At 40.6% G+C, this 21,270-nt stretch overlaps 1 protein-coding gene across 1 annotated transcript in view; it reads right to left on the reverse strand.

Moving 5' to 3' along the window:
* Positions 1-19,329, reverse strand: part of LOC149088093 (inactive tyrosine-protein kinase 7-like) — an 86,401-nt gene extending 67,072 nt beyond the window's left edge. Inside the window, exon 1 of the mRNA XM_089244248.1 lies at positions 19,071-19,329. Within this exon, the coding sequence (XP_089100374.1) occupies positions 19,071-19,122 (52 nt within the window). The 5' untranslated portion in view covers positions 19,123-19,329. The remainder of the gene's footprint in view (positions 1-19,070) is intronic.
* Positions 19,330-21,270: the final 1,941 nt, after the last annotated feature.

Here is a 21,270-nt window from a genome sequence, read left to right on the forward strand (position 1 = left end):
TGACAAATCTGAAGTCTGAAACCACGGGTCACTTAAATATGCCGCGGATCACTCAAGTGATCTGGGAATATGTTACAGACTTCGCAAGTGATACGGAACTGCACCACGAATCACTTAAGTTATCTGTAAATGTGCCGCAGGTCACTCAAATGCTCCGTAAACATGCCGCGGGACATTCACGTTATCTGAGAAGTTGCCGCTCAGTCCATTTTTACAAAATTAGGTTTGAGGTCGCGTTCCTCATCAGATGACTCCGAGGGCCATGAGTTGAGCATGTATGATATAAACCAGTGTTTCCCAAAGTAGCAGCAATATCGCCCTCTGGGAGGGGGACGGGACGGGGTTTAAAAGCTTAGGGGTTTAGTATAGGATCCTATGGGTTGATTTTCTTGAATTTGGAGGAGATAAGAAGAAAAAACATTTGAAGGGGGCGATGGAACGAAAAGTTTGGGGAACTTGATGTACTCACAATTTCCAGTGGAAATTTAGTCACGAGTGCATTTAGAAGGCCGGCAAAAGATTAAATAAGAAAAAAAAAGGAGTTTGATTAACTAACCCTTTGTATCCGAAAAACGGTGAAAATGATTTTGTAACTTTCACAAAATATATTATCTGCTATTTTCAATGTTTATATACATTTTCGGGCAATTTTCAAGTGTACAATTTTCATCTTCGCGAAGATACGAACGTTACTTCAAAAAATTCTATTATACACCACCGCCCGTTTTTGTTGTTGCTGTTGTTTTTTTTTTTTTTTTTTTTGCTTATAATGAGTTTAGTTTTCATGAAAATTGCTCGAAAATATGGCAACGTAAAAATTGCATAATATACTAAAATTTGAGATTCCTGGATTTCTTTGGAATTTCTAGATTTCTTCAAGGATAAGCCACTCACTAATTCAAGCAATTACAAAAGAAAAAGGAAAAGAAATAAATGCCAGGGCAACCGAACCTTTATCTAATTAGACAGAAATTACGATTGACGTTAATTAGGTTTAGGGACGAGGAGAGGGAAAAAAAAAACGTTGGGGCCACACACACACACACACGTCACAAATACAGCGTAATTTCCCAATTGGCACAGAGCCCGGCACTAATTGCTACACAACCAATGATGGTGATGAAATAATAATAATAATAAAATATAATAAAATGCACGACTGAAGAAAAAACAGGAGAGAGAGAGAGAGGATAGTAATAATAATAATAATAAGGAATGGATATCACGAACACCTGGCCCATGAGAGAGAGATGGATATGCTTAATGGATCACTTAAATGATGGCGTTCAACAAGCTCTCGCACGAAACTGACTTCCATTAATTTGTTTACCCAACTGAACGACGTTATATTATTAAAGAAAGAAAAGAAAAATCCATAAAACACAGAAAAAAATTTCTTTGAAGGATTTAATTTTCTTACGTTGCGAGTTTCTGTAATTTAATGGGTAAATTTCATGGACACTAGAACTTTATGCGCTCATATCGGTAGTCCGTAATTTAATTATGATACGAAATTAATTATATTTCCCCGTTTTGCATTAATTTTTTTCCCCCATGAACTAGATTTTGTAGAATTAGTTTTTAAAAGAGCGGTCGAAATTGGGACCGTATTTATGTGATACCTTATTTTTATTTCAGCTGATTTCTCACATATTGATATTATATTTCAGGTGTTTAAAAAATCCAGGCGTCGGGTCGGGTTACCATGGTTTCGGCGCCTAAAATTTTTTCAAGTATGATTACCAAGTTACAGTCTGAGTGCCACAGAATTTTTTGTAAATTATGTCAGTGTGTCCACCAGTTGAGGTGCGGTCGTGTGGTCAGTGACGAAATCACCTCACGAGGACACAGGTTCAAAACCCACCGGCGACACAGTAGTGGTCGGCTGAAGTTGGTTTTTTTTTTTGTGGTTCCCAAGTTTGAGGCGCTAATGCGAGCTAGATCTCCCCAATCAAAAAAAGTCTCACCGTAAAGAGCAAAAGACCTACAACTACAAATACTGTATTTAATCATTACACTTCACTCACAGTTTGAAAAATAAAAAAGGTAGCACTACAAATTCATGAACAACACTGGATATGCAACTGTTCGATATATATGCACACTTCCGAGCAAATCTTTTGGTAGCAAATTGCCCCATGGCGATATACCCGACTACGACCCAACTCTGGCCCCATAAAGGTTATAAGCTGAGAGGATATACCGAGAGGGTTCCTGCCATCATGGTGATACACCGGAGTTGTGCTCGGTTCGAAAGAAATAACAACTATGCATAGAGTCCCGAAAGAGGGAGACTGACCGTGACGGGAATCTATTTAGCCCGGGGTTTCGGAAATCAAGCTATTTTCAAAAACTTTTCTGCACTATAAATTTACTCAACTCAATTTGATAAATAAAAAAGGTCTGGGGGGTGAAGACGGACGGGACATGGATAAAAAAGAAACACTGATCATGCGTAATAAAATATATGGTACACTCTCACCCCCCCCCCGCGCCCCTTTTAAACGGATATCAAACGGTTTTTTGCAGATATTCGATTATGCGAATTCAATTTGCCGTTAGTATACTTCGTGACTAACAGTGTTGTCAAGTTAAAGTTGTCCTATAAAGTTTTATAAAGTTTGCTATGTCTTAAGCATCAAGTTGTTCCTTTGCTGCCATCTGTTCAACCCCCCCCCTTTATATATAGAGCAGAAAAAATTTCCCTTCAGTTTCCAAAATCTTTATCGATTTTCTTTGTTTTATGTCTAGTTATAGTACCGGAGCGTTGAATAACGCATTCTTGGCTCTTTAGACTTGAAACCATTGTAATACATATTTGTATATACATTGTATATACATACATTGTACAGGGTGATCAGCGAATAAGCCCTTATTTCAAAATTAAATATCTCTACAACAAAGATCAATAGAATTATGCGGTAAACGGTACGTTTATTAGCAAAACTGTAAGAATGTTGTACAGAAATTTCGAAAATTTAGTTGTTTTTTTTTAATTTTTTAAAATTTAAAAAAAAAAAAAAACTGGAGATTTTGGGGTTCCGAAAATCCTCATTTGTGTGAAGAGAAACCACTGCATTCGCCTAAAGTTACTGCATGGGCTACGGTATGCGCCAGAGGCATTATCGGGCCCCTTCTTCGTGCGAGAAACGATTACTACTGAACGTTACGTTACAATTTTGGAACAATTTGTCAGCACACATGGCGCATACCGCAGCCCATGCAGTAACTTTAGGCGAATGCAGTGGTTTCTCTTCACACAAATAAGGATTTTCGGAACCCCAGAATCTCCAGTTTTGTTTTTGTTTTTTAAATTTTGAAAAATTAAAAAAAAACTAAATTTTCGAAATTTCTGTACAACATTCTTACAGTTTTGCTAATAAACGTACCGTTTACCGCATAATTCTATTGATCTTTGTTGTAGAGATATTTAATTTTGAAATAAGGGCTTATTCGCTGATCACCCTGTATATACATACATTGTATATACATATTGCCATTGTAATACATCGTTAACACCATCGAAACTATATTTTTCTCTTCTGATCAAGCTTCGTTCTTCTACCAATCTTCAATTCCATCAGAATTTTAATGCTTGACACATAAGCTTGAGAAATTCCATACTCTTTGGCAATTTCAGTATGAGTTTTTTTTAATGCTTCCAAAACTTTTAATCTGTGTGTGTGTGTGTTACGCAAATTCAAATCATTTTTTTTACAAATTTCAAGACATTGCATTGGAGTCATTGCTTTTTTGTGCAAAATTTTTGGATTTTTTTTTACTTTCATCGAAAAAGTTAGCGTCCTCTATTGGCTCAACAGCGAACAAAAATGAAATAATTAAATGTACTGAAGACAGTTTAGATACTTTGAGCCTCTAAGTCTAGGTTTTTTTATAAGTCGTAAATGGCAACATATTTGCCATGATTTTCAAATGTTTTATCTAATAAAAATATTATGTACATGACGATTAATATGTATTTATAGTTATCTTGTATATCATATTATTCGAATTAATTATATTGTTGACAAAATAAAAAAAACATCCTTTTGGAGAATCTATTGAGATTTTGCTACCCAGTACTCAGTTTGAGGAACAAATCATTCGCCTAGTGCTAACATATGGGGAATCTAAGAGCAATATGTGCAAATTACAACGATTCCAGAATCGCGTCCTCAGGCGCTTCACTGGAACACCAGAATTTTTTCCGCCTCACCGATCTGCACAAAGATTTAAAGGTGTTGTCCACGTATTCCCACATCAAGGAACTAATTCCAAAAACAAGAAAGGTGGTGTCATCAACATCTGAGATCTCCAGTTACGATGCTCGTGAGTTTCTGGAACATCTAAGGCCTAAAAACATACTTATGTGTCCGAATTTTGAAAAGTGTGGGTGTTGTGTACGGTTCACGGAACCTTTGCCCCCGATATTTCGCCTCCGACATTTCGTCCCCGACATCTCGCCCCTGGCACGTTTCGTCCCCAGTACATTTGGCCCCCGGAAATTTCGCCCCTGACATCTCACCCCGGTACATTTAGCCCCCGGACATTTCACACCGGGAATTTCGCCCTGACCTTTCGCCTGCCCTGACCATATCAGTGACCCAGTGAGTGACCATATCAGTGACTCAGTGAGTGACCATATGAGTGACTCAGTAAGTAATCAAGTAAATCGGAAATTTATCTCTGATATTTCGCCAGCCCTTATCGTACGCGTGACTGTATGAGTGAACATATGAATGATGGTACAAGTGACCAAGTGAGTGACCACATGAGTGATCAAGTGAGTTGGACATTTACTCGTGACATTTTGCTTCCCCAATCGCATGAGTGACCAAGTGAATGAATACATGAGTGATCGAGTGAATTGAAAATTTATCCCCGGACATTTCACCTGCCCTGACCATATGAGTGACCCAGTGAGTGATCATATGAGTTACTCAGTGAGTAATCAAGTGAATCGGAAATTGACCCCCTGTCATTTTGCCTACCTTGACCGTACGCGTGACCGTATGAGTGAATATATGAATGATAGTGTGAGTGACCACACCGGTGTGAGTCGTAAATTTGGAAAAAATATTTTATGCTTAAACTGAAAATTCAAAATTCTTAGAATCCATTAAAGTGTGAGTCACTTGGTCACTCAGTGCTACGTAACCACCTATAAAAAGGGAGGGGGTGAGGAGGATCATCTTTGCAGACACTCCACCCTCGCACTTTGCCAATCACTCAATCGCTCACTCTGTCAATCGCTCAATTTGTCAATCACTCAGTCGCTCACTGGGTCAATCATACGGTCATTCACTTTATCAATCTTTCGGTCACTCATGCAGTCATTCACTTTATCAATCTTTCGGTCACTCATGCAGTCATTCACTTTATCAATCTTTCGGTCACTCATGCAGTCACTCACTTGGTCACACATTCACTTATGCGTTCCATCACTCAGAACTCCCTTGGTCACTCACGGTCAGTCCCTTGATCACTCACTTGAACACTCGTACCGTCACTCACCTGGTCACATATACAGTCACTCACTTGGTCACTCATGCAGTTAACCACTCGGTCACTCATGCGGTCAGTCACTCGGTCACTCATACGGTTAATCACTCAGTCTCTCCCTTGATCACTCATATGCTCAATCACTCAGTCACTCGCAAATTTATTCAAGCATTCACTCTGTCTTTCATTCCGTCAGCCACTTGGTCACTCATACGGTCACTCTATCATTCACACGGTCACTCATACAGTCAATCACTCATACGGTCACTCGATCACTCATACAGTCAATCACTCATACGGTCACTCGATCACTCATACAGTCAATCACTCATACGGTGAATTTTTCGGGGGCCAAACGCACCAGGGGCGAAATTTCCGGGGGCCAAATGTAACGGGGACGAAACGTTCCAGGGGCGAGATGTCGGGGACGAAATGTCGGGGGCGAAAGTTCCGGATCCCGTTGTGTACATACATATACTGTACATATATTTTGTAAATATTCAAGCATTTATTGGTTCATCCTTGAAGACAATATTTTAGACAGTCTCACGAACGAAAATATCTAATGTGTGACAAACTGGTGGATAAGGCAATTTTCCGCAACCAAATGTCATTTTCTTTTCTATTTTTTTTTAATCTTCAAGTATCATTTTATCCCAATGTGACATTATGTTACTCCAAGATGAAGGAGAATATGGCTCTTTTGAGCTCGGCGTTCTGTACAACGGTCACGGTCTATTTAACTGTGACAAGTTAAAATTATTCCTATTAAGCGAAGAACTATAACATTGTCTTTATAGAGAAGCATTGGGTTCCATAGGATTTATCTGGGCCGACTGTATCTCCAACACCAGCTTTGATAAATTATAATCGTTCCAACGATTGCTGATGTTGATATTACGGGCATTTTCGAAGATTATATGTTATTCGAGCAACAACAAAAAAAAAAGATGGTTCACGTAAATACGGGGTATGTATAATTTTTCGCTGCGAAGAAGAATAACCAAAACAAGGTATCCAAGAAATACTGGAAGAAAAGGCTGGACATCTATTACAAGAGGGTTGGTTGATGATCGAAATTCTCGGGTAGACAGCTTAAGCAGCAAAGGCTCTTTATTACACAGTCGATGAGTTATGCCAATGCTCATTTGGTTGAGAAGAATAGAGGAAAGCAAAAAAAGAGACCTAAATTATTAGTTCATACAAAAAACGTGAACATGGCGCATGCGGCTAAGCAGCAGCGCTCGGTAACCAAGTCAACCAATGAACTCCAGCCTGTAAACAATAGAAAGGAGTGAGGCAGAAATGCCCTTTTATTCTTTTCTCTTGTATATCATTATTTCTCAGAACCGACCAACTTGCAAGGCGCGGCTCCACCGAGTTCGTAATACAGCGACAGCAGTGAGGAAAAAAATTAAGACTATATTGTTTATCTCGTAACGTACCAATTACCATTTATTTTTCCCATGATCGAGCAGCTCATAACCGAATCATGGAATTCTGCTAGGGTAAAATGATTAAAGCTACATACATACACTCGTTCTCCTGGTCGCATGTCAATGACCACTCCCGATATTGGTAACACCGTATAATAGGCATATCTATTTTATATAAACCATACATGCTCAACCCATGGCCCGCAGGCTGTATATGGCTCTCGGAATCATCTGATACAACCCACAACAAACCGCTAAACCACTCGAGTGGACCACGAAAGATTATCAAATCACTCAAGTGGGCCGTTTATCACTCAAGTTGCCCTGTCTCCCCTGAGGCCAACAAAACAACAAATTCCATGTTTCTTAGTGCAATATTCGCAGAGATATTTGAATTCAAAAACCGGATGTAAATGCTGTTCTTTGAGAATCGACAAATTCAAAATAAAGATCAACCTCGCGAGTATTAGTAACAAGAAAGTTTTCTTCTTTGAAAGCTCTCCGGGTTACGGAAATTTTTAAAGGGTTCCGTGTTTGATAACGCGGAACCCCAGGGTTCCACGGAACACTAGTTGGAAACCCATGTTCTAAAGAATTCTCGGTTATCAACCTTCAAAACGCATTTTAAATTAACAGAGATTGATTGAGATGGCATATAAATGTATTTGCTTTCGATGTTTTACTAATTTCACAAAGATATTTAAAAGTTTTTTCAATTTTTGATCGCCTTGGGAAGTATGGACCCACTGCACCCACTACCCTTCCCTGCGTATACCTCTGCTTCCACAGGTAGACGCTCCATCAAGTTGCTCGAGGGGCGAGGTTTGACAAATGTTCATGTTGCATAAACATGCATCAGTTTTTGCTTTTTATTTCTCTTTCACAGAATTTAATATTAATCTGAAGATTCCTACGCAATCAATTGCAGACGTTTCCCCCTCGGGGGGGGGGGGTCCACAGACCAATTTCCACCCACAAAAATTAGTAATAGTGAATTATTTAAATCCCACACGGTCACAACAAGAAAAATTTCTATACTTCTGGGAGCAAGTTATTTTCAATAGAAATTTCCAATTCAATAGGCGTTGACGGATCTTGACTCAAAAAAAGAAAAGCCCTCCGGTGGCTCCGCCTGCTGTAAATATTTCCATTAGCGAAACGTCAATAAGTGGTTAACTTCCTTCAGAGAGAAAATGTCGGCGTCCTTCCACTAAAAATTGATTTGGCAGCAAGTCGAAAATCTTACAATGTTACCGAATATATTATTTATTCCAGGCGGACCACCTGTGGGCTACACCAATTTTTCCACCGTTCTCCCATGCTAGTAAAACTTTACTGACCAGTCATTTTTCAAATTTGCCGTCCCATAGCTCACTTAACCCTTACCCTTGTAAATACAGCTCTAAAAATCACACTTTCTAGATCACTCTTTTGGTCACTCATTTTGACCTTGTCCCCCTTGATATCTAGTTCATTCTTTTACTCACTCACATACTTGCACATTGCTTTGGTCACTCAAAGGCTTGCAAACTTTCTAGGTCAAGGTTTTGGTCACTCACATGCGTACAAACTCTTTTGGTCACTAATATGCTCGCATGAACCCACTACAAGAAAATTTTATTATTAGCATAGGCAGCAAGGTGGGTGTGGAAAATCCGCTATCCCCGTTAAGAGAGCCCGCATCCGCTTCTGCTGGTCCCTCACTTTCTAGGTCACGCTTTTGGTCATTCAGATGCTTGCACACTAGGCCACACGTGCCCAGCCGATGGTCCGTGGGCCAAACGTGACCCTCGGAGTGATCTGATGCGGCCCGTGACAAATAACCGAACCACTCAAGTGGCCGACGAAAAATGATCGAATCACTTGAGTGGCCCTTGGCACATTTCCAGATCACTCAAGTGTCCCGCGACACCTTTCCACAGTGACTAAGTTATGTAGAGCGCCAGATCAATATTAAATATTATTCTTGATCTACATCTCCATCTTTGGGATCAATAATAGCGCGATCACTGTTGCAAACCTTTCCAAACCAATGAAGTGATCCCGCACTCCTCAAATGGTTAAACACCCTTGCTCTAGGCCAATCCTTGTCATTCACACACTTACAGATTGTCTAGATGACCTAGAGTCTAGGTCACACGCTCTCTAGGCAGAGGCAGATGTATGATGGGCTAACAAATTTTACCACCTTTCTCCAATTTTACTAATTTCTTTGACCACTCATTCCTCAAATTCGCCGCACCCCCGCTAAGCACTACCCCCCCCCCACTGCAAATACACCACTGATGGCAAGTCTTGGCAGAAAAATAACTTCCCACACATAAAAGAGAGAAAACATCGGCTTCCTTCCACTATCATTCAAAAAATTGATTTATCCGTGTCGGAAATCTTAGAATACCACATAAATATGTTAATGGTCAGTCAGTTACTTCAGGCTCGACAGATTTTCATGTTGCATAAACATGCATTACATCCCAGTAATATTTTTCGGAATGATTACGTATGTTACATCCGCACACAAAACGGGACAATCCATCCATAATAACCGATCGCACCTCCTCCAAACCAGGTGCTCCGTGGATAGTAGAAAACGGAAATTATTGATGACTATTCCCAGAGGGGTTTTCAGAATGTGTATAAACGATGAGCCGAAAAAAAACTAAGAAAAGAAAATGAGAAGGTCACGGCCGGGGGGGGGGGGGGTTACGACCACGCCTACATCCCATACATCAAATCCAATGAGCGATGACGGCTTCTACATCGGACGTCGTCGCAACAGGTTCTTATGTACATTTTCTTTCCTTCGCCCTTTTATCTTATCACTGGCCGGCATCGCTTTACCAGCGAAGATTGGCATAACGTGGATGGAATGGAAGAGAGAGAGAGAAAAGGAAATATCATATAAAAATCCGCTTCTTCTTTAATAATAACTTACCTCCATGTGTGTAGTTATATGCCCAATAAGTTCTCGCAAGAAAAAAGCAGATTATAAAAAAGTTTCGGGGCGAGTCTTTTTTTTATCTTTTCTTATCCGTCTGTACCGGGTAACAACGTGAGGAGAGAAGAAGTAAAGAAAAATTGTTGATACGAAAAGTGGGCGGATGGAATTCCTTTGATAAGATAGCGATACGATGCCCCCCCCCATCCGGTGGGTCCGATACCGAATGGAATATCCGGCCAATGATGATGACGATGATGATAATCCAATTGTCCTTGTGTTATCGGCATCGAACTAAATTTTCTATTTTTGTGATCAAGAGAAATGTTTCGTTTACGGGCGGTCTGCTAATTATCGTCACCAAGCATTGCTGAATTATCCAAAGGTATCGAAGGGATTATATCCAATAATCCGATTCTTCCGGGCCTGAAAATCGCAATTAGGACATTAAAAAAAGGATTTCTTCCAGGTTTCTTTCATTTCCAATAGCGTTCGCCTTCTGGATTGGTGTTTCCCAACCGCCGGCCCGCGATTGATTAGCCAGTTTCATTTTTCATCGTTCATTTGCCGTTCGTCGTGTGTTTGAAAAATTGGCCTTCAATTCACAAAAATGACTGAAACCGAACCGCGGGCTCGAAAAGGTTGAGAACAACTGTCCTAAATAGACTTTAGTAGCATCAAGGAGGCTCTGCCAAAACGCATCTAGATGTGGGCGATTCACATGCCAAAATTAATTTTTACTCCAAATTTCGTTAAGGGAAAAAAACAGCCTAAATTTTATGAATTTTTTTAAATAGAGTTTTTTCCGACTTCTGAAGTCCCGCCATACAAACACTATAAGTCTTTTTCTTTTGCTTATAGAAGGGGTTTAGGAATCCTAGGCGCCAGGATCACCATGGCGATTAAAAAATTGGCATCGACGCCAGTTTTATTCGTAAGATATAAAAATTTCAGTCTGGAAACAACAAAATTTTACAATCTATCCCCGAGAAGTGGGGGGAAAAAAACATGATTTTGGATCTTTTTTTTCAGGTAAAAAAATATACTAGGGTACATAGGCGTACGCAGAATTTTCTCGAGAGGGGGGGGGGGGTTTCCGATTTTTTCCTTCTGAGGGGGGTTACGTTTTTTCCTGCAAAATAACACTATAATCTTGGCTCGGGGTGGGGGGGGGGGTGGCTGGAGGGGGTTTAGAACCCCAATCCCTCCCCCTTGCGTACGCCAATGCGAGGGTACTACGAAATCTGTCTGGCATGCCCCCAAAAGAACCTACCGCAACTCCCCCTAGGTAGATATCTTTGGCGTTCCCCCCCCCCCCCCCCCTTGCAGTGAATTTATAGCAGGAATCAAAAAATGTCGAGAACCGTCCCGGGTCTCTGGACTGGAGCCCTATCAGCTAGAAGTGTACGCAAGAGTGGGGGGGAGGCAGGGCTGGACAAATCCCAGGAGCCAAGTCGCCATGGCGACTAAATAATTGGGATTGGTGCCTGATATTTTTCTACATGTATTTACTAAACTGGATTCAAGACAACACAAAATTTTTTGGAATTCACATCAGCGTATCTATCAACATGGAAAGGGGCTGCTATGCCACAGAAAAGTTATTTTCTGTGTAATTAACATTTATTTTAATTTGATTGCTGTTGAAGGCTGATTACTCAAAATTTCGCTGGGAGAACATTTTTGTTCCACACCCCCCCCCCCAAAGGTCGATCCTACTTACGTCCAGTACTATTAGCCCCCCTCTTGTAGGGGTCATGCTAGTTGGCACTTGTAAATTTTTCTCCGATTGGTCATGCCCAGTTGTATGATGTATTGCGTGTTGGAATTTCAGGCGCATTCTAATTCAAATGCTCTCACTAGGTAGTAAATTGCCCATGGCGATAGACCTGAGTTGTGCTCGGCTAGAAAAAATAATAATAATTCAAATACAGTGACAATGATACTCTCTCGATATAACGGTACATCCTCTACAAATATATTTTTTCAAGTCTTGTTTGAAAATGTTTCCACTCTAATGTTAAATTGCTGCCTCTCGATACAATGGTAATCACTCTACATCGATATTTTTCCTTGATTCGCATAGTATCGTTACACCGTGGTTTCACTGTATTCCAACACCAAACACACTATGCAGCAAATATGTATTAAGATGCGCAATCCATCAGGGAATCGAACCCGAAATCGTTCCTAAAGGAGACTTATCAGAAGAATAAAAACTAACTTCACGAACATCCATCATCCGCATTATTATAGATGCAGTATACATTAACAACGGACGCGTGGATAAGTTCAACACTTGTCCTAAAGTGACAAGCGCCACGCTGTCTGGCGTACGATATTATGCATGTTTAAAAACCCTTGGTCGACAACACACACACACACAAAAACAACTGATCAAAATCACTAAAAAAAAGGAAAAGATGTTTGACAGAACAAACAGTTAAGAGAAGACGGAGACGATAATGATGATGATAGAGAAACAATGATTTCTTCTTGTGAGCTTAAAGATAATAATAAAAAACCATGACACCAAAGGAAATCACACATACACACGAACAGAGAAGATGGTGATTATTTTCGCGTCTGGACTTGGATACTAAGCGATTGTCAACGAGCAACTTATGCTGGGCTATCAGCCGTGACAAATTGCAGACAGATGAGAGTCCGCAATCGCATGGCTTTCTTCAAGGGAAACAACAGCTGCCGCCGAGTCCGAAACATCCGCTCACGTCTCCATTATCCATCCAGAGGCCTTTTTTTTTATATGTATTAAAAAAAAACTGCTATATATATATTCCTGCATTGATTCTCATACCTGCTGATCTTATTTGGAGGGTTCTTCCGGGTTCTGGAGGCACGATCTCTCGAGGAGGTTGGAGAGGTTAATTCGTCAGAGAACAAGTGCTGCCTCATTAGCCACGGCTGATTCTGCATCTGATTGATGACAACAACAATAAACTGCGGGAGGAATACAGACACGCAAAAAAAAAAAAATACGTCCATTCAGCAATAGAGAAAAACCTCGTTTTCGTGTATGAATGCACGAGCATTATTATTATTATTATTTGTATCGTGCTCGTTGATGCATCTACTGAACAGTAGCTCGTTCCGCCAAACATCAAATGCCTGGTTCGAATCATACTGTACGAAAATGTGTGCCTTGCCAGTCAGACCAACCGATGAAGTACCACGACAGGGAGTGTATAATTTTAGCATCACGTATACTGACTGGAAAACTGACCACGAGGTCGTGAGACATTCACCCACAACAAGCATCCAGTCAAATGTGAACGGAGATGATTCCATTCCTCTCTCTCTCGAGAAGACTTTTGAATGCGTAAATCCTACGAGGAAATAAAGTTATACACTGGTATCCGACACATTTAATGGCAGAAACAGTTCACGGAATTCAAATGATCAGAATCTCGAGAAGAACCATTAACTGTATGGATTAAAACAGAGGGTGGGGGGGGGGGGGTCTTAACCTTTTTTTCAGCCACGGCCCAAAATCAGCTTCGTAACCAATGGGATTGTTTGTTTTTCAAAATTAGTAAAACCAGTGACGCAATAAGTGCATTTATAACAGTATAACAGGACTGTATGTGAATTATTACGACTCATCAAGGAAGCCCCTGTGAATTATGTTTGGGTCGAAACCCATAGATCAAGAACTTTTTACGTGTATGCCTCTAGGTACGGGTCACAAGACATTTATGAGATCAAGAACTTTTGACTGTTAGTGAACTTCTACAAGAAGACACATGAGAATAATGTAGCCTACTCTTCATTTGTTAATACAGAAAACTGACTGTTCATGTAGAGAGATACTGATTTTTGGGAAAATAAACAGCCAGTTTTTTTTTAGTATATCTTGTATTGTACGAGCCATCTTGGAAGTCCCAATGAAGCAAATTTTGGTCGCGACCCATAGGTTAAGACATAAGCGGATACAGGCTCTTCAAATGGGGGATCAATAGTGAAAGAAGGGGTGGATTTTCTATCTCCACACTCAGCACATGCTAATAATACAAATTTTTAGGAACAAGGTGGTTTTTCAGGTGGTACGACAGCCGCCCCTCCCCCCCCCCCATATCCGCCTGTGGGTTAAGAACCATTGGCGGGTCAAAGAAATCCCACCTTAAAAAAAAAGAAGCCCTAGTGAAGAATTTTTGACCCATACAGCTGGAGTTCAGAGAAATCTATACTCCATCTTCACTTCCCACACACGTTGTTTCTTCTCTCAATAAACGGAATTTCGTCTACGATATTAATCAAACGGATTATTGATGCTTTCTTGCGTGGGAACATCCACCTACACGCTAACCACACATCTCCGAGACACCAACGTGAATTATTGTATATCCAGGGCCTAGACAAGTGCGAAAGCTGCAGCCGCACCGGGCCGTAAAATAGGATTAAAATTAGAGATTTCACGAATATTCGGCTGCTATTCTGTCTATTCGGACCTTTTGCCGAATATTCGGTTCGGCCAAATATCTGTGTAAATCTAACCACAACAAACTAATTTAAAAATTGTAGTAATTGGAATTTTTCGCATAAATTAATAATTTACTGATTATATTTTACTGTGTGGTACCTATCCCTTTGTGTGCAAGAGGCTATGTCAGGGAGAATTTCTAGGATTGGGAAAACATGAAACTGAAAATAGAATTCTACCGCAATAATGTGGGCAGTGCCGCCTTAACACGTGGGCACGGCCCGGGGGCCTCAAGAGAAGAGGGGCCTCATAAAAATGAGATCTGGTTGAAATTTTCTAGGATTTACCAAGTAGAGCCTCTGAAAAACCATTTGGCCCAGGGGCCCATGATACTCTTAAGACGGCCCTGAATGTGGAAGTTAGCATGAATTACGCATGTTCCTGAAGGATGTACTTAGACAAGAAACGTATTGAGCTACTGTAAGGGGCAAAGAACATCTAGAAAGGAAAAATAAGTCGTAAATGTTATGATCCATTAGTTGAGAGTAAATAGTGGTTGTAATTTTCTTAATTACAATGTAAAATTGTAACAAGTGTTGAAAAAAAATGATTCTGCATGTACAGTGATACCTCAGCTTACGAATTTTTCAGCTAGCGAAAATATTTTCGTGATTTTTCGGCCTCGGCTAACGAATGAGGATTCAATGAGCGATTCGGCCGGAATGAAAAAAAAGGGAGCCTTGTTTTTCAGAGCATGTGCTCTTTCAGTGCAAGAGTCTTCAGTGCAAGAGAGCATCGAACTGAACAGTCTGGACATATAAGAGCTCATCTTTTCCATCTGTAATGTATGACGCAGAAATGAGATGAACAACTCACAAATAGATGGGGACAACCATATGAACTCGACTGGGTTGTGTCAATACCAACTATAATAGATTTTAAGCTGGCGTTTGGTTATGTGTCCGCGTACATTTGTGTAAAAAATAAACAGATCTTCAGTACCTTCATCTTCCCGTAAATTCTCATTTACCCAATTTTGAAGCTGTTTATTTTAGCTCTTGGTCGGTTTTCGCCTTTTTTATACCGCTCTTTGGTGTTTTAAAAATTTTATCTTCAAATTTTTGGCAGGAATTGGAACAAATCAAACGATTTTTCATAGAAACCTATGGGAAATCATGTTTCAGCTAACGAACATGATTCCGGAACGAACCATCTTCATTAGCCGAGGTATTACTGTAATATCAAAATACAATATGTCATTGTTAAATTTGATTGTCAGTATCGTGGAAATAAAAACCCATCAGTTACCAATTTAATATTTATTTAAACAATAAATTGCATAATTAAAATTCAATATCAATCATTTGAAAAATTACCAATAATTTTATTTTCAATCAAAAACTGCAATTTTATTTATAGTTTTGATGGATTTTAAGAAAATTGATATTCGGCCACCGAATATTCGGTATTCGGCCAAATCACTATTCGTCCCATCCCTAATTAAAATACATGTACATTTACTATGCAATTAATTTTGACTTTAACAGGCTCAAAAAAAAGTCAAGAGCCGTACGAATTTATAAATAAACCATATGAAAAATATGAATCTCACGCTTCATTAACAAACACACACAGTGGGGGTGGGGGTGGGGGGTCACCCTATATTGACTTTTCTGGAAATTTACAAAAAATATATACGTAATCACACTGGGCTCTATTTTATAGCCACAGCCTTTTGAGTTTTGACGTGAATACGTTTTTTTTTGTGCCTTGAATCGTGGAGTGGATACTGACATAATAGAATTATGTCATTATCATCGACTTGGAATAGCTAACAAACGGTAGCAATGTCGTCTATTTTCGTTGTCTAAACCGCTCGAGATATGGCGGAAAAAAATTCTTACGAATCGGGGCCACGTACCTGGTGCCCAGACGGGAAAAGGTATTGAAACCGGAGTGATATCCATTTGAATGCACCTTTGCAATGCGCATCTGACGATACCATTGTTTTTGACTTGCGTTGGCTGAGATATGAGTTTGAAGAATTACGTTACGCAACTTTTTTGCGTACGCTCTCAGTATCGTCAGATGATTTAAAAGACGTATTCGCGTTAAAAAGAAGAGAGAAATTTTCTCCGCAAGAATGGTTATTTTTCAAACAGTACCTGTGTGCTATAGGCCTCAGTGTTTCTCAACCTTTTCAGCCCATGGCACCCCCTTTGGACCATATGGTCATCCTTCCCAAGAGCCGAACTATGTGAGAAAAATAGGTCTGTGTAAATTACGGGACGACCCAACGAATCTGCACAATAAATCAAACGTCTCGACATATCACCCTGGGTCTGCACCTACTCTTGACTAGCATTCAGGGAGCTTCCTCCTTGTGGGAGTTTTATACATGGCTGTCTCAACATGGGTCCTCGGGCAAAAGATGTTCTGGGCCCCGCACAGTAGCGGCTTACATATTCACATTTTAAAATAATAGCATTATCTCATTGTGTAGCCCCCACCTCCATAGATATGCAGTCCCGGGTCCATGCCCACATGTGCCCACGGGTTAAGATCGCTCTGGTTTTATGGACAGCTCTGCTAGATTTTGAAAAAAGAGTAATCCCCCCATCATATTTTACCTGAAAGCTTTATTTCTCCACACCTCTGTGGCCCTTTTTCCCGTGGCTCCCCTTTCATCTGATTTTCACCCGTTAAGCCCTTAGGATATCTCAGCACCACGGGGGGGGGGGGTGGATCCCATATACAGGACCGTCTTAAGGAGCACCATGGGCCCCCGGTAAAGTGATTTTTCAGAGGCCCTACCGGGCACATTTACAAGAATATTCCTACTGAAATTTCAACTACATCTCATTCTCTTGAGGCCCACCGGGCCGTACGTTAAGATGATGACACCGCTCATATAGCCCCGGGTTGAAAAAAATATATTGGTCTGGACTTCATAAAAACACATTATCATCAATATACAAAACTATTTCTATAGAGTAGATATCGATTTTCTACTCGGATAAGTATTTCTTACTCCCAACAGTTAAGTATAAGGTTTTAAAAGGTTGGACGTGACAAATACGGCATTGTGGGGAAGGAAACAATCGATAAAAATAATCGAAATTTAAATAATCGCCTCTCTCTGAGGCTGGCATCCGAAATACATGCATATCGTATTTTTCATACTACGCCACGGCTTCGGAGAAATATCCATGATGATTATTTTAAAAATATTACAATTGTACAGTAGCGTAATCGCTTTCCAAGTCCGGGCTATAGTCCCCACTATAGCGAATTCATTAGTGTCAAAACAAGAAAATTATAATTATTCCGGGCCCCCGGGATAGAGCCATGTCATCCCCACCCTTGTGCGAGCCATGATGTATTTTTCCAGTGTATTTTAATACATTCCAAGAGAGTATGAACCTTTTCCATGCCGGCTTTTTTTTAGTGCAGTTGATCCCGCTTTAACGTTCCCACTTAGAATGTTTTTCCCGCTTAGTACGACTTACTTTCGTGGTCCCAATTCTAAATTCTCATTAAGATTTCCTGTTTGAAGCGTTTTCCCACTTACAACGTATTTTTATGACGGTTTTTTGAAAAACGTTTTCAGCGGGATCCAGTGTACAGTGGGTGTGACGCCCAAACTCATTTAGACTACTCTGAGCAGAGGAGTATTTACAGCGGGGCTAAGCGGGCTATATTTCGGGGCGGCAAAACTTGCATAGTTTACCATAAATCCGCCTCTGACTAAACTGAGCGAGAAACTATTTCAGTGAGTGACCTATAGCGTGTGCAAACAGCATCATGGGCTGTCCGCCTCCCCCCCCCACCCAGCATCAAAAGTAGAGTCGAGTGATCATAGTGTATATACGAATCGACATCACATCATCATCGTGCCCCCTCCACACAGACTTCCAAGTCTATCTCCGTCTATGGCAAGCATGTGAGTGACCAAAATAGACAGAGACGGGGACGTAGCGTGCCTTTTCGGGTTGGGGGGGGGGGCAGGGCAGACTTATTATTATTGGGGGGTCCTCTTGATAGGGTTGTTATTATTATGCAAAATACATTTTTGTGGTGCCCCCTTTCGGCTCGAGGCCCAGGGGCAGTGCTCCGGTTACCCCAGCCTAGTTACGCACCTGCCTAGAGAGGTATATAAGCATGGCAGTGTCCAAAATTACCTAGAGAATGTGGGAGGAAAAGAGTGGCCAAAATAATTGCCTAGGGACCGGGTCAACGAGAAACCAAAAGAATGACTAAAGTGTGCAAACATGTAAGTGTCCAAAGGTGTAACTTAGAGACGTATTTATTTATACTAGGGCGAGGCTAAACGGACTGTGGCCCAGGACAGCAGATTTGAGAAATGAGTGGTCAAGAAGGTTAGGTTAGAATGGGAGAATGGTGGCAAAAAACCATGAAAATATCCACGTCTGACGCTGAGCGTAGTTCTGGGGGCATTTCCCTCCACAGAGAAACACATTGTCATAAATCTACAAAACTCTTCAATCCACGGGAAGATATCGATTTTCTACTTGGATAAGAGAGTATTTCCAACTCCCAACAATTAAATAGGTCTTTAAAAAGGGATGGACGTGACAAACGCGGCATCGGGAGGGTAGAGGAAAAGATCGATGACAACAAACAACAAATCGAAACAATTTAAATAACCTTCTCTCTCTGAAGCCGGCATCCGAAATTCCCGCTATGCTGCTCCAGAATCTTTCTTCAGAGATTGTAGTATTTTCATACTTACATGTGAGGAACAACAGCGACCACCGCCGCCACGGCTTCGGAGAAATATCCATGATGACGATGAGTTTTGAAATATCACAATTATACAGTCACGTTATCGCCGGATTAACATACATGTAAAAAATAATAATTATAATTCCATCACGAAAATTGTTTGCACATTAATCATGTTCGAAGAAGAGAGAGAACCACACTAGCTAAAAAAAAAAAGAGAGAATCCGACCACAGCTTTACTCTCTGTGTCTCTTCTTTCTCTGAATACCGCCGCCAGGAGAGATTCCCCTCAAAGATGCCGCGGACCGAATCACTCTCTCACATCCCTACGCGAGCTAAATAGTGCAGCGTTAAGGTGCTCTTAAAATTGTTTTTTCAAGCTTTATCGCTTACTTTTTTTGATTTATTTCTATAAGTTGATATTTTTTAAGAGTGAAATTGATTTCAATTGTTTTTTTTAGACAGTAGTATTTGTTGTTGTAGTTTTTTTAAGAGAGGTGGTAGGAACTTGAGATTCATCCGCCGTAGTAACAAGTTGCGTTAAGTTACGTGAGGTTACCTAGAATTTATGTTTCTCGCTGGTTTGGCAAACTTAAAAATTATGTTTTGTTTACTTTGGGGGGTGAATATTCATTTATTATTCAAAAGTAGGTTCTTTCCTCCCCCCCCCCTTTTGGCCAATACTTATTGAACCGGACTTTCAGGCCTCTCTTCTTTTTTTCTTTTTGTTTTTTTACATGTGAAGAAGCATTAGCGTACGCAAGGGGGGGATTTGGGGTTCTAAACCCCCACCCCCGCCAAGCCAAGATTATAGTGTTATTTTGCAGGAAAAAACGTAACCCCCCCCACCTGAAAATTGAAACCCTTCCTCCCCCCCCCCCCCCGAGAAAATTCTGCGTACGCCTATGCGAATAAGACAAAAATAAATTGGACCCGTGGACCCTACACTTTGATCTTAGCCAAAAGGACGAGAAGCGATGACCCGTGGACCCTGGGTCAGCTTTTCCTTTTCATAGTTTCCCAACCTTATTCGGCCCATCGCCCCTTTTTCAGAAATTTTTTTTCACCCATCGCCCCCAACGCAATAACCCATAGGATCCTATGTTATACCCGTAGCTTCTACCGCCTCCTAGAGCATTCCATCGCCCCCAAGGGGGCGTTAACGCCCACGTTGGGAATCACGGCTTTATATGAAGGCTATGTTCAAAGGTTGTTTGGGCTTTTTTTTCTCGTATGGACTAATTATGTAAAAGATTTTAAAGTTCGTGTTATTTTGTAGCCATGAGAATTATAGTCAAATTTTCATATGCATATTCACAAAAGTCGTAAATACATTATCGAATTCTCGAAATTATTTAGAAGAGTCTGCCTAAGAGCATTGTTAACGTAATTCAATGATGAAAGTACAGTGAAACATCGCTACAACGATACTCGATATAACGATAAGTCCGTATACAACGATATTTTTTCAAGTCTTATTTGGGAAAGTCTGAACTCTAATGTTAAATTCTTGCCTCTCTCAGGAGCGCAGGCTCCAAAACATTGGGGGGGGGGGCTGGAAGTTGCTGGCCGCCCCGTATTACATTGCTTTTTTCAGAAATTATTAGTGGGTGGGGGGCTCAAATGGCCTCAGCTCCTAGGTTCTGGCGCCTATGGCCTCTCCATATGACGCGACAATCCTTCTACAACGATATTTTTTCTTGGTCCGCAGAGTATCGTTATATCGAGATTTCACTGCAGTAGCTTTTTCTACGAGGGAAAAACCATCTTTACTTAGCAACAGAGCACCCTCTCCACAAGGGTGGAGCTGACGTCTTCAGCCCGGAGTGCTCGGGAGGATTCTTCTCATTTGTTTTTTTTCACAGGTAATTTCACTATAAAGAGCCCTGTGGCTAGGGGGGCCCGTGATCCCGGAGGGGGGTGCATGTCTCTCTTTTTTTCTTAGAGTTAGGTATAAATAATAAAATAGAAAATCACATAATAGAATTTTTCATTGAGTTTTTAAAAAATGAATTAATGTGTGCAGTTTAAAAAAAACAAAAAGATTGATCGTGCAAGATCCCTGTCAGCCTCCTTCATGTTATATCAGACAAATGTTCCCATCAATTTCTGGGGGGGGGGGGGCAATTTAACATATAACATTTTTTTACCTTTTAATGAATATTGTAATTGTCGCAGTATAAGCTAGACAGTCTTATCCTGGAGGA

Source organism: Pholcus phalangioides, unplaced genomic scaffold, assembly GCF_987345545.1.
Source record: "Pholcus phalangioides strain wild (caught in Gottingen) unplaced genomic scaffold, Ppha-v1.0 ptg000003l_1, whole genome shotgun sequence".
In the NCBI taxonomy this organism is placed as follows: Eukaryota; Metazoa; Arthropoda; class Arachnida; order Araneae; family Pholcidae; genus Pholcus; species Pholcus phalangioides.